The sequence below is a fragment of the Pogona vitticeps genome, chromosome 5 (assembly GCF_051106095.1).
Source record: "Pogona vitticeps strain Pit_001003342236 chromosome 5, PviZW2.1, whole genome shotgun sequence".
Classification (NCBI taxonomy): Eukaryota; Metazoa; Chordata; class Lepidosauria; order Squamata; family Agamidae; genus Pogona; species Pogona vitticeps.
The window spans coordinates 177,751,831-177,764,476 of NC_135787.1; the positions used below are offsets into that span (position 1 = coordinate 177,751,831).

At 40.2% G+C, this 12,646-nt stretch overlaps 1 protein-coding gene across 4 annotated transcripts in view; it reads left to right on the forward strand.

Annotated features, from left to right (window-relative positions):
- The window catches only part of TMTC1 (transmembrane O-mannosyltransferase targeting cadherins 1), a 210,272-nt gene that overhangs the window by 75,185 nt on the left and 122,441 nt on the right, over window positions 1-12,646 (forward strand). For all 4 annotated transcript variants that reach the window (XM_078376280.1, XM_072999904.2, XM_078376279.1 and 1 more), the window contains 2 exons: window positions 8,901-8,982; window positions 9,982-10,085. In XM_078376280.1, the coding sequence (XP_078232406.1) occupies window positions 8,901-8,982; window positions 9,982-10,085 (186 nt within the window). The remainder of the gene's footprint in view (window positions 1-8,900; window positions 8,983-9,981; window positions 10,086-12,646) is intronic.

Consider the following 12,646-nt stretch of genomic DNA (forward strand, 5'->3'; position numbering starts at 1 on the left):
ATGAGTCGGGGATTGTCCATGCTTCCCCCAAAGAAGCTGCCTGAATTTTCTTCTTCACAAAATCTTTTGCTGTTCATTAAAAAAGAGCTGGATTTTATGACAGCAGAAAAATGACTATACTGCCATTGACTGTCATTTTTTAATAGCATTAAGCAGATTTTTCTCAGACATAGACAAGGAGAAAGATCGTTCTGGGCAATATGTTGCAATAAATTAAAGTACAAGTATTGTACTGTACTGCTAACAGCTGTGCATCTGACGAAGTGGGCTACTGTACAAGAAAGCTTATGTCAGATAAAAGGTACTAGTCTTTAAGATGCCATATTGTTAGACTGTTTATTGGCTTGGCTGCCACAGAGTGCCACAGTACACCGCATCCCCTGGTGATTAACTATGTGTTTCTATGAAATATAGCATTCCCATGGAGGCATTTTACCAGCTTTGAGTAGCTCAAAGCCCAACCCCCTCATGCTCCTCTATCAGTCTCCAACTTTCTCATGTTGAGGTGTGTGTGTGTGTTCTAATTGCATTTGCTTGAGTGTGAGTAGAAGCTTCATTACCATCAGAGCTCTTCTTTACTATGGTTCCATAATTGCTGTGGAGGTCAGCTTTTTATCAGGCCTAAACTACTGGCCTTATAACCTTCTTAACCACAGCAAATGTATTCTACTGTGCTAATCCAGGAATCTCCTTCTGGAGCCTCATTACACAGACATAATGTGGAATAGATAATGTGAGTTCTTTCAGTTGATTACACTTTCTCTCTAAATGGTGGAATATTGAGCAGAATTCTACCTAACTGATGGAAGTTTAGAAACAGTAGGCATCCTGAAATATGTAGACTGGCCTTGCTATGTAGAACAGGCCTCTGAAGGGCTGCCCAGAATGAACAAGCAGACCCCTAAATGCAGAAGGGCTAGCATCTCACACTTAAAATAAAATAAAAAACTAAAGAACTCATAATTGATTTTAGGAGGAAGAGAAATGTACATATACCACTGTACATAAATGGCGAGGAAGTGGAGAGAGTTGGTAGTTTTAAATTTCTGGGCACTTACATCTCAGAGGACCTCTCATGGACTATAAATGCCGACATGCTAATGAAGAAGGCACAGAAGAGGCTGTATTTCCTGAGAGTGCTCGGCAAGTTAAATTTATCTCAGCCTTTACTTCTGTCATACTATCGTAGCACCATTGAAAGTGTCCTAACCTATGGCATTCTGGCATGGTTTGGGAGTAGCTCTGTAGCGGACAAAAAAGCTCTACAGAGAACCATTAAAATTGCCCAGAATATCATCGGGCTCCAGCTACCAACCCTGGATGACATCTTCACATCCCGCTGTCTGAGGAAGTCACAAGGCATCCTGAGAGACTCTTCCCATCCTGCTTATAACTTTTTGGAATTGTTGCTGTCTGGCAGAAGATACAGAACAATTAAGACTCGGACCACACGTTTTCTGAATAGTTTTTATCCCAGAGCTATAATTGCACTTAATAATGAGCTTAAAGACCACCAGTAGTGAATAGTTAGTTGGACTTTGTTACTTGGCCTGCGGTGTAGATGTTTGTATTTTTAGTGGGGACTTTTAGTGGGTGGGGAGTGTTGGGGGATTTTTTTTAGTGGGAGGGGAGTGTTTGGGGAATTTTGTGTGTGTGCATGTGTCTGGTCTCTGGGTGTCTGTGAATTTCATTGTATGGGTATACTGTGTATATACTTACAATGACAATAAATTATTATTATTATTATTATTATTATTATTATTATTATTATTATTATTATTATTATTATTATTATTATTATTATTATTATTATTATTATACTTCTGAAATGATTGAAGTAATGTGTATTACTACCTAAATGATTAAGATTCACTGGGAAAGACAGTAATGTTGGCAAAGGTAGAGAGCAGTAGGAAGTGAGAAAGACTTAATGCGAGAGAGATTGACACCATAAAGGAAACCACAGCATTGAGTTTACAGGATCTGAGCCAGAATGTTAATGATAGGATTCCTTACAGGCCAGTGAATTACAGAATCTCCATAAGACAGAAGCAACCTGATGGCATATAACAACCTTGACTGTCTAGTTGGTTTGGACTGCCGTTCACATAATCTTTTGCCATGTTGGCTTTGGTCATGCTGTCTAGGGCTTCTTGAAGTCCAAAGCATTTGAAGAGGCAAAGTTTCCTCATCCTTGATTTCCACAGGGAATCTCCTTTTGCTTGAATGAATTGGGCCTCTTTGTTTTTTATCTTGACAAAGACAAGCTGTCTAGTCCTCCAAGGAGTGTGTCTGTGTTTGCACAAAGTCATCTGGTACCAGCAAGTTTTAATACTCCTGTAAACCTGCATGGTCTTGAGTTTTACAGGGCCACCTACCCTGCTGTCTTCAGATATTGTTATTTTTTAAAAAAGGCCTTGATACAGCAGTGTCCTGTTGGAATGAGCTTTCTTTCCACAATAGTGCAACCACTAAATTGCTATCTTTGCTTCCTTTCAAACTCAGGGAGGATAAAAACAAATGATTTTTTTTTTAAAAAAGATCAATATTAATGATGATTGAGATATATTTTTAAAAAAACATTAAGTAATCAAAAACCTGATTTTTTAAATTTAAATCACTATTTAAATAGATTTTATTTAAATCAAATACACCCTGTTCAAACTGTATATACATTTACACAGTATAGACTTACACATGAGATGTAGGTGTATGAAAGCAGTCCTTGCTTTATTTAGCATTACTTTATTTGCTGCCTGGATCATAGCTAATTACGGAAAGTCTTTTTTTAAAAGGATCTATCTGACCAAGCAGCTTTGTAGTGACTTAATGGTCAGTTACTTTAAAAAACAAGGAAACAAAAAACCTAGTACTTTCAGGAATAAGCAGCGATTGCAGCAACAAACAAGGAGATGCTTAATAAAGCAAGGAGTTATTTTCATGTACCTTGTGTATTTTTCCCCCAAATACTTTTGTCTAACATGAAAGCAAGTTTTTTTTTAAAAAATTAAACAACAATTTTTGTAGAGCCATATTTCTCTTTCTGCTTCTAACACTTGAGTAGAGCTGGCTGCGTTTTCCTTGTGTGACTTTTAAACATTCCTCAGTGAGAGATGTGTTTTGGAATTGTTTCCTCTGTTGTTATGGCGAGTAGCTAGATATTTTTTGATTCTGAATTAGAGATAACAGCATCTCAGGGACCAGCCTGTCACCTTTTTACAGACTGAATCCTCAGGTGACAGAATGTAAGATACTCTGTTTATTTGTACCAGACTTGACCGTCGAGATATTTCATATTATCTGCCCATCACACATGGTGCTATATTGCTTTTTCTTTTTCTTTCAGAGGATGAAAAAGTCTTTTACGGCAAGAACAGGAAACATTGTTTTTTTCATCCCAAGGGCCAAAATTCCCTTCCAGAGACATTCTTGGGAGCTGCATTCCAGTGGCAAAAAAAGGGATCAGCAAACACGGCCTTATTTTAGTTTAAAGCAGGCTTGTCCAACCTGTGGCCCGTGGGCCGCATGTGGCCTAGGTTGGCTCGTAATGCGGCCCAGTGCAATTTTTTTTAAAAGAAATTCCAAAGTTTCAAGATACACTGCCGGCACTTGCAGCCGGAATGCGGCTGGGGCACGTCACAACGGTTAGGGGGGAGGGAGGGAGGGAGGGAAGGACAGAGCGGGAGGGGAGGAGAGGGGGGCTGCGTGACTGCATTGTACCATCCCCTTCAATAGGTGGACACCCTCCCAGCCCCATAAAGCCGCCGGAGTTGAAGCTGGCAGCTTCTACTGTCTGAGATCGCAGCTGATGGTAAGCGTGCTTGGAGTGGGGCTGCAGAGGACGGCTAGGGCTGCCCCCCCATGTGGCCCAAACCAAATTTATGTGCGGCCCAAACCAAATTTTCATTTTCTAATGTGGCCCAGGGAAGGTGAAAGGTTGGACTGCCCTGGTTTAAAGGTTGCCATTACCTGACCCACAAGAGGCGCGTCAGTTTTTTGAAGTGATGGATAGCCTTAGCGATACCTGAGAAGCCACTGAAAAGTGGTGTCAGAGGAAGGGGCTATAGGTCCATTTTGGAAGGGCTGGAAAAGAAGGCCTTACTGAGTCCTCAGGAAGACCGGAAATGAGCCAGGGGCCTGAGGTTCCTGATGTTTGGGTGCAAATAACCCAAGGTAGTTCACTTGTTAGCTGGCTTGGATCACTCAGTGGCTTAGGTATCTGACTAAGGAACCAGAGGTTTGGAGTTTGATTCTTGACTGTGCCTCCTATGAGCAGAACCAGCCTGTGTGGCCTTGGGCAAACTGCACAGTCCCGAGACATCTCCAGAAAAAGGGAATGGTAAGCCATTTCTGAGTACTCACTACCTAGAAAACTCTGAAAAAGGGTTGACGGCACATTATTATTTAGCTCACTTATTAGGTACCAGGACTTCTGGAGTTCCACATGACTACTGAGACCTCATAGATTCCTAGTATAATCTCCTCACCTCCCTTTTGAGGGTGGGCAATCCCATAAACTAGATCTTCATGCAAAGTTCATAAAACATTATAAGCATGATGGAACAGAATCTAATGACTTTATTTCTATATGTTGTTTTTATTATGTGCTATCAGGTCGTTTCAAACTTATGGTGACCTGTGAATTAATGATCTCCAGAAGATTCTATCTTTGACAGCCTTCCAGAGATCTTGAAAATTAAATGCTGTGGTTTAGGATTCCCTCTTTTGCCCTTGCCTTCAACTTTTGTTAACATGGTTGTGTTACCCAGCAAGTCTTGTCCTCTCATTACCGTATTTGCCGGGGTACAAGGCGACCGACCATATAAGATGACCCCCCCCCACAGAAGAGGCTGGGCGGGCCGCGGCAGCAGGAGGAGGAGGAAAAGGGAAACGGGTGGGTGGCTGGCGAGCGAGTGCACCGTTAGCTCAGCAGCGCAGGACAACAGGCTCTGGCCACTGAGATATGGCAGCAAGAGGGCGAGGAAGAGGGCAAGAGGCTGATTGGGCGGAGGCAGGAGGAGGAAAAGGAAAACGGGCTGGTGGCGGGTAAGCGAGCATGCCGCTGGTTCAGCGGCGCGGGGTGGTGGGCAGCCCGGCGGCGGGCTCTGGCCACTCAGGCATGGCATGTGCTTCCCTCCCTCCATCCAGACTGCCTGCCTGCCTGCCTGCCCGACTGCCTTCCTCCCCGGCCAGCGCAGCCCCACTCAGCGGTGGTGGCGGCGGCTCCTTCCTGGCCCAATTGAAGTGCACCTGGCGTACAAGATGACCCCCCCACTTGGAGGCATGTTTTGGGGCACAAAAAGTCATCTTGTACGCCGGCAAATACAGTATATGCCCAAAGTATGGTAGGGTTTAGTCACTTATGCAGAGCTTTTAAAAGTAATTTTTTTTCTGCATCCCTCACAGTTCTCCTATCAGCTTTGCCAGTGGCTGTGTTGGCTGGGGATTCTGGAGGTTATAGTCCAAAAAAGTGACTTTTCAGCTGCAATGTGATACAAGCTGGGAACAAATGCCCTGTGTTCTCATATATGCAGTTGATATAGATTTAATTCCCTACACGAAGGGCCACTCCTGGGAGTCATGAAACTTCACAGTGTGACTTGAATGTGATATTGTGGATTAGATGGGCATAATTACCTGAAAAATTGAGTTAATTATAGCTTTTATATGACAGCTGTTGGAGTCATGAGGTATTTGGCTTATTTCATTACTTGGCTATGTGTTTTTGAGATTCCTCTGTAGTTCAGGTGACAAATGACAGTGTTCTGCAGTATACCGAGTTCAGATATTTCTTAGGCTTTCAAAAGGTAGTGTGTGCTTTTAATCAAAACCCCACTGGAGTCAAGAAGGTTTTGTAGAAAACTCTTGGTGGGTCTATTAGGCAAGCAGATGAACAGGAGGTGGTAAGAGCCGGCTCTTAGATTAATTAAATCAACGGCTTGTTTCCTCCAGTGACTTCACATCAAGGCAGAGGTCAAATACTGAGAGCCATGTAGAGTTGCATTTTTAAGTGAGTTTTCACCTGAAAGCAGTGGAGGTTTGGGGAATTTCGGACCTTGTAAGATTGTTGGCATTCGGTTTAGATACGGAGATCAAACACTGACATGAAGGGCTGAGATAATTTAACCTTCGTTGCAGTAGGTGACTTATTTCATTACTTCTTCTGACAGGACCTTCATAAGATTGTTTTAATTAGACGATGCAACTCCTGGAATTGATCCAGATTCCCTCCTGTTTTCTTCTTTGTGTTTAAACTTTAAACCCGTCTTGTGCCGACCTTGTCTCTCTTTCTTCATTGGCATGGAGAGCTTCTCTTCACACTTTCAAGGGGTTCTGGAGGTTGCGTGCTGTCTGCTGTAAAAGCGTGGATCAGAAGATTGCTTTTGACATTTTCTTTTAAACAGTGAAATGTTGTAACCTCTTCTCTTTTTTCTTTTGCTGTTGGAACTTCCAATTGCAATATGACTTGAACTTTGTGACTAGTTGGGTAAATGTGGTGGAGGCACACCACACTGTTCCTTTTTTACTTCAGAAACTGAACAGCATAAATCAGGCACCTTAAATATTTACCTACCCCCACCCCCCAAAAAATCCAGTTACCTTTTATGGATTAGGGTCAGTTTACTGTACCTAGGGATAAAGAGGTCCATTGTGGTACAGAGTGCTGTTTGTAGGGCTCATCATGTGAAATGATCTCCTTCTTGGGTTTAGCAGGCTCCAAGTGTTGTGTTTCTGCTGTAAAGACCTGTTTGCTTACCTTGGGGTTTTTCTGATTATTTCCTAATTGTTAACACTGTCAGTTATGCCTGTTTAAATGAACTTTTTTCTAATAAGCTTTGTTCTTCTATATTTTATTATCTTTAGCCTCTCGTTTAGTGTATTTATATTGCAAACTGCTTTAAGACCTTTTTAAATGAAAAAAAACCTAAAAAAATATTATTATTATTATTATCATCATTATTATCATTATCATTATTATGATGTGAAAAGAATGGATGTAGCTGAGGCTTGCTTCCTAAGCTTTCATTTCACAAACAGAAGTGACTTTAGTTAACGGAAAGAGAGTTACAGTTGTGGAAAGATTCCTGTTATTGACCTGTTATGCTTCCATTCATGGAGTATTTCTAGAATGCCTGGTGTTGGCCGTGTTACTTGGGTTTTTCCTTCTCCTGTATGTCTCTTTTATGTTTTTGTACCATGTTTGTTTTATACCCAGTTTTGTGCAGTGAATAGAGTGATAGACTAGGACTCTGGAGAACAGGGTTCAAATCCCTGCTTAGCCATGGAAGCTCAGATACCTGCTGGGTAACTCAGTGGCTTAGGTTGGGAGTTCAATTCCCCACTGTGCCTCCTTGGGAGGGCTAGACTCAATGTACCATAGGGTTCCTTTCAGCTCTGTAGTTCAAAGGTTATTATCTCACTTACCTTGAAAACCCTATTAGGGTCACCATAAGTCAGTTTCAATAGACAGCATATAGCATATAGCAACAACCATGTATTATTGAATACTAAGTGATGTAATATAGTTAATGCCTTGAAAAAATTAGCAGAGAGAGAGTGCTGTATATAAATATAATAATTCCCCTCTTTCATTTTTTTTCTTTTTTTTTTAATTTATTTTTAACAGGGGGTGACAGAAAGGAAAAGGGGAATTGAGGTAAAGGGGGGAAAGGAGAAACAATAACATACTAACATCCATTCTATACATATTGCCATAACAAAATTCCAAATTGCTCTTTTTACTATTTTCTGCCTTCCAGATTTAAGTTCTCATTTCACTGTATGCTCTTCATACGATGTCTATTGACTCAATCCATTTATAGAATAAGTCCCATCTTTCAGTTGCCTTTTGTAAAGGACAGTCCTTCATCACTTCTGATAAAATGTCCATTTCAGCTGTTTCCCTTATCTTCTCTATAAGATCTTCTTGTTTCGGTACCGTCGGACTTTTCCAATTTTTGGCATATAAAATTCTGGCTGCAGTGACTATGTATATAACTATATACTCCTTTGTCTTATCTATGTTATCAGGTATCATAATAAAAATAGTTCTGGGGTTAATGGCAATTTACAGAGCAATATTTGTTGCAACACAGCATGCACTCTTTTCCAATACTGTTTCGCTACTCTACATGACCACCACATATGATAATAGCTTCCCACATGTGCTTCACATTTCCAACACACATTTGATACATCTGTATACATCTTCAATGATTTTTCTGGAGTCATATGCCACCTGTAAAACATCTTATATATATAGTCTCCTTAAAATTAGCTGACCTTGTAAGCTTTATATTATTTTGCCATATTTTCAACCATTGATCAATATCAATATTATGCCCTTTGTTTTGTGCCCACTTAATCATACATTCTTTAACCATTTCATCTTGCATTTTAATTTCTAACAGATAGTTATACATTTTCTTAACTGTTTTATCTTTTGAACCTAGTAAAAGCTTATCGAACATTGTTTGTTCTGAGTAGAAACCTTCTATTTTGTCTTTTATATATCTAGACTCCAGCTGTGCTCTGGACCACCAGTCTATGTAAATATTCTGTGACTCTAGCTCTTCTTTGGACCTTAATTCACCATCCTTTTTAAATAAATCCTGATATCGTAAAAGTTTTGCTTTTATCATGAGATTAGGTTGTGTAAAGGCCTCTATAGGTGATACCCATACAGGTGTTTTTTGATAAATTTGTTGTATAATCTTTCTCCACGTTCCCAATAAAGCTCTTCTTATCATATGTACATTAAAATGCTTTTGCTCTTTATCCTTTTTATACCATAGATAAGCGCACCAGCCTAGCTGTAAATCATGTCCTTCCAAGTTCTGACCATTGATAGCTACTTCTATAAATATTCTTATTTCCTCCTTTTCTTTTTTACTTTTCAGTTACCTGACCCTGCGTAATAAACAGAAGTTCTTACACACCACAAGACCTTTTTTAAAGAGGGCTGCCTTGGTACTTACCTATGTAAGTAATGATATTAAGTACTATTCTTTCCTTTAATTTCTTGAGATAGAATTACAGTACTTATGAATATTGGTTCCTCATTTCAAAGAGTAATCTAATATTGTTGTGTCTTTATTCTGCTTGTATACAAGAGTGTTTCTGAGAATTATAGTGGTTAGAGAAGAAGGCTTCCCAGTAGAGATGTGCATATTTGTGTTCAGGACTGCAGCTCCTAGATTGCTCTAGATAAGGTAGCCATGCTTGGGAATGCAAGGAGTTGCGATCCCAAGCCACAAATCAGTTTATCTATTTACAACAGTGATGGGAAGACATGGACTTGGTGTGTGACTCTTATCATCTCCGTGTTGAGTCTACTGGCCAAGGCTGATGAAATCTGCCAGGGCTGATGGGCTATCAGCTGGAAGATCATGTCTTCTCCATGCCTGGCTTATCAGTCTGAAGAGTGTCAATTGTTTGTGGAGGTTCAGGGAAGTCAAGTACAGTGGTGCCTCGCAAGACTATGTTAATTCGTTCCACGAAAATCGCTGTCTTATGAAAACATTGTCTTGCGAAACAAAAAAGCCCATTGAAATGCATTGAAACCGGTTCAGTGTGTTGCAATGGGCTGGAAACTCATCGTCCAGCGAAGATCCTTCATAGGGTTGGCCATTTTCGCTGCCTATAAAGTGGGGAATCTGTCCTGAAAACACAGCGGGGAGCCATTTTGCACAGCGGGCGGCCATTTTAGAACTGCCGATCAGCTGTTTCAGAAACATTGTTTAGCGAAAAATCGGTTCCCGAAGCAGGGAACCGATCATCATTAAGCGAATTTTCCCCATAGGAACATCGTTTTGCAATTGCAAAAGCAATCACAAAACTTCATCGTCAAGCGGTTTTGTCGTTTAACGAGGCACTTGTTAAGCGAGGCACCACTGTACTATGATGGCCTGTGGTTGGGTAGCCATGGAGAAAATGTGCCTCTCTTTAGTATTAACCAATGACTCCTTTTCTTATCCAAAGGTGATCCTACTTTTGTATTTTCGTCTGTGGATAATGGGAGGTTCCATGCCAGCATTTTCAGAACAGGACAATCCAGCTTCCTTCTCGCCATATCTTCTTACGAGGTGTGATACCAGAGATAGATTTATGAATTACACAGTACCACTCACAACGTTTGCTGCTTTTTGTATCAAATTTTCCATTGTAAGAATTGCCTAGGAACCCTAGAATACCTCTGTATTTATGTAAATGTACTGCATAAAATCATTCTAGTGCCATTGCATGTCCAGTATCTTGTAGCTGTTGACATTCGGTAACATCCAGTGATAACCGGCAACCTTAAAAGTTACACTGTTGACAGTTACCTGAATGTAATTATCAGTATTTGCTTGTAAATGTCAAATAAATAAATACATATTTAAGGTTTCCATTGCATTCATGTGAAGGCATTGGTGTTCATGTGTGGATAGTGGCAGCCCCCAGTGTATAAACATTCACATATACAGGTGATTATAAACTGAGATAAGTGCTGCACAACATTCTTTATGTTCTTCCTCTGTACAAGAATAGGATGCTCAGGGTTGCCTCAGTTTATCTTCAAAAGGACCTTGTGAAATGTAAAATACTGTTGCAGCTAATGGATGAAGAACTTGTGGTGCAAACAACCTTCCCATATTAGTCCAGGGCAGAGGTGTATAACCTTAACACAGAGTATTTTTATACCTACGTACAAAAGAGAACATAAAAATTATATCTATAGAAAAGGAAAATAATAAACATCTATGATTTTACTTCCTGGATATATTTGTTGTTGTTATGTCTCATCAACTTGCTATGAAAGAGCTTTTTCCAAGATGTGGTTCCGGAGCCAGAGTCTAGGAGCTCAATTCCCCACTGTACCTCTTTGACAAGGGCTGGACTCGATGATCCATAGGGTCCCTTCCAGCTCTGCAGTTCTAAAATTAAGATTAAAGAAATAATTTAAAAAAAACTTATCCTCAATAACCCTGCTCAGCTATTGCAAACTCAAACCTATGGCTTCCTTAAGGGAGCCAATACATTTGATATTTGATTTTCTCTTTTCCTGCTGCCTTCAGGTCTTTTCAGCTTTATTATCTTTTCCAGAGAATCTTGCTTTTTCAATATGTTACCAAAGTTGGAGACCCTCAGTTTCATCATTTTTGCGTCCAGAGATAGTTCAGATTTGATTTGCTCTAGCACTCATTTGTTTGTCTTTCAAATGAACCAATTTTTCCCTGTTACCTTTCTTTACTGTCCTGCTTTCACATGCATACATGTTGATCAGAAATACAAGAGTGTCAGTTATCTTGGTCTTTGTTCCTAGTGACATATCCTTGCACTTGTTGGTCTCTTCTGAGTCTCAAGCTTTTTCTGATTTCTTGACTGCAGTTTCCATTTGGACTGATGATTGAATCAAGGTATACAACATATTTCAGTATTTTAATTTCTTCATTATTGACATTAAGGTTTTACAGTATAGTTCTTCTGTAGTCATGATTTTTGTCTTCTTAATATTCAACTGAAGTCGGCTTTGGCACTTTCTTCTTTCACTTTCACTAAAAGTCATTGCTGCTTTCTGCTAGCAAGATGGTTCCATATTTTTTATGTTTCTTCCAACAATCTTCACTCCTCCTTCATCTGAATCTAGTCTGGCTTTCCATATTATACAAACTGAACAGGTAAGGGGATAAAATACACCCTTTGCCTATAAGGAAACCATTCTGTCTCTCCTTATCTGGTGGCTTCCTGTTCGTAATACAAATTAGGCATCAAGACAATCAAGTGTTGAGGCACACTCATTTTTTCCAGAAGTTGCCCTAAATTGTTAAGCTAAGGAGCTGAATCCCCTTCATGGATTGCTGCCTTGTCATGGCGAAGGGGCTTGAGTAATTCAGAGAAGCTATGAGCTATGCTGTGCAGGGACACCCAAGATGGAGGAACTGGCAAGCCATGCCAGTATCTTTGCCAAGAAAACCCCATGAACAGAAACAGAGGGCTAAAAGATATGATGCCGGAAGATGAGCCCCTCAGGTTGGAAGGCGTCCAACAAGCTACTGAGGAAGAGTGGAGGATAAGTACAAGTTGCTCCAGAGCTAATGAAGTGGTTGGGCCAAAGCCAAAAGGATGCTCAGCTGTGGACGTGCCTGGAAGTGAAAGGAAAGTCCAATGCTGCAAAGAAAAATACTGCATAGGAACCTGGAATATAAAATCTATGAACCTTGGGAAGCTGGAGGTGGTCAAACAGGAGATAGCAAGAATAAACATTGACATCCTGGGTGTCAGTGAACTAAAATGGATGGGAATGGGCGAATTCAATTCAGACGATTATCATATCTACTATTGTGGGCAAGAATTCTGTAGAAGAAATGGAGTAGCCCTCATAGTCAAAAAAAGAGTGGGAAAAGCTGTACTGGGATATAATCTCAAAAACGATAGAATGATTTCAATACAAATCCAAGGCAGACCTTTCCACATCACAGTAATCCAAGTTTATACATCAACTACAGATACTGAAGAGGCTGAAATTGACCAATTCTATGAAGACTTACAACATCTTCTAGAACTGACACCAAAGAAAGATATTCTTCTCATTATAGAGGATTGGAATGTTAAAGTAAGTAGTCAAGAAATAAAAGGAACAACAGGGAAGTTTGGCCCTGGAGTT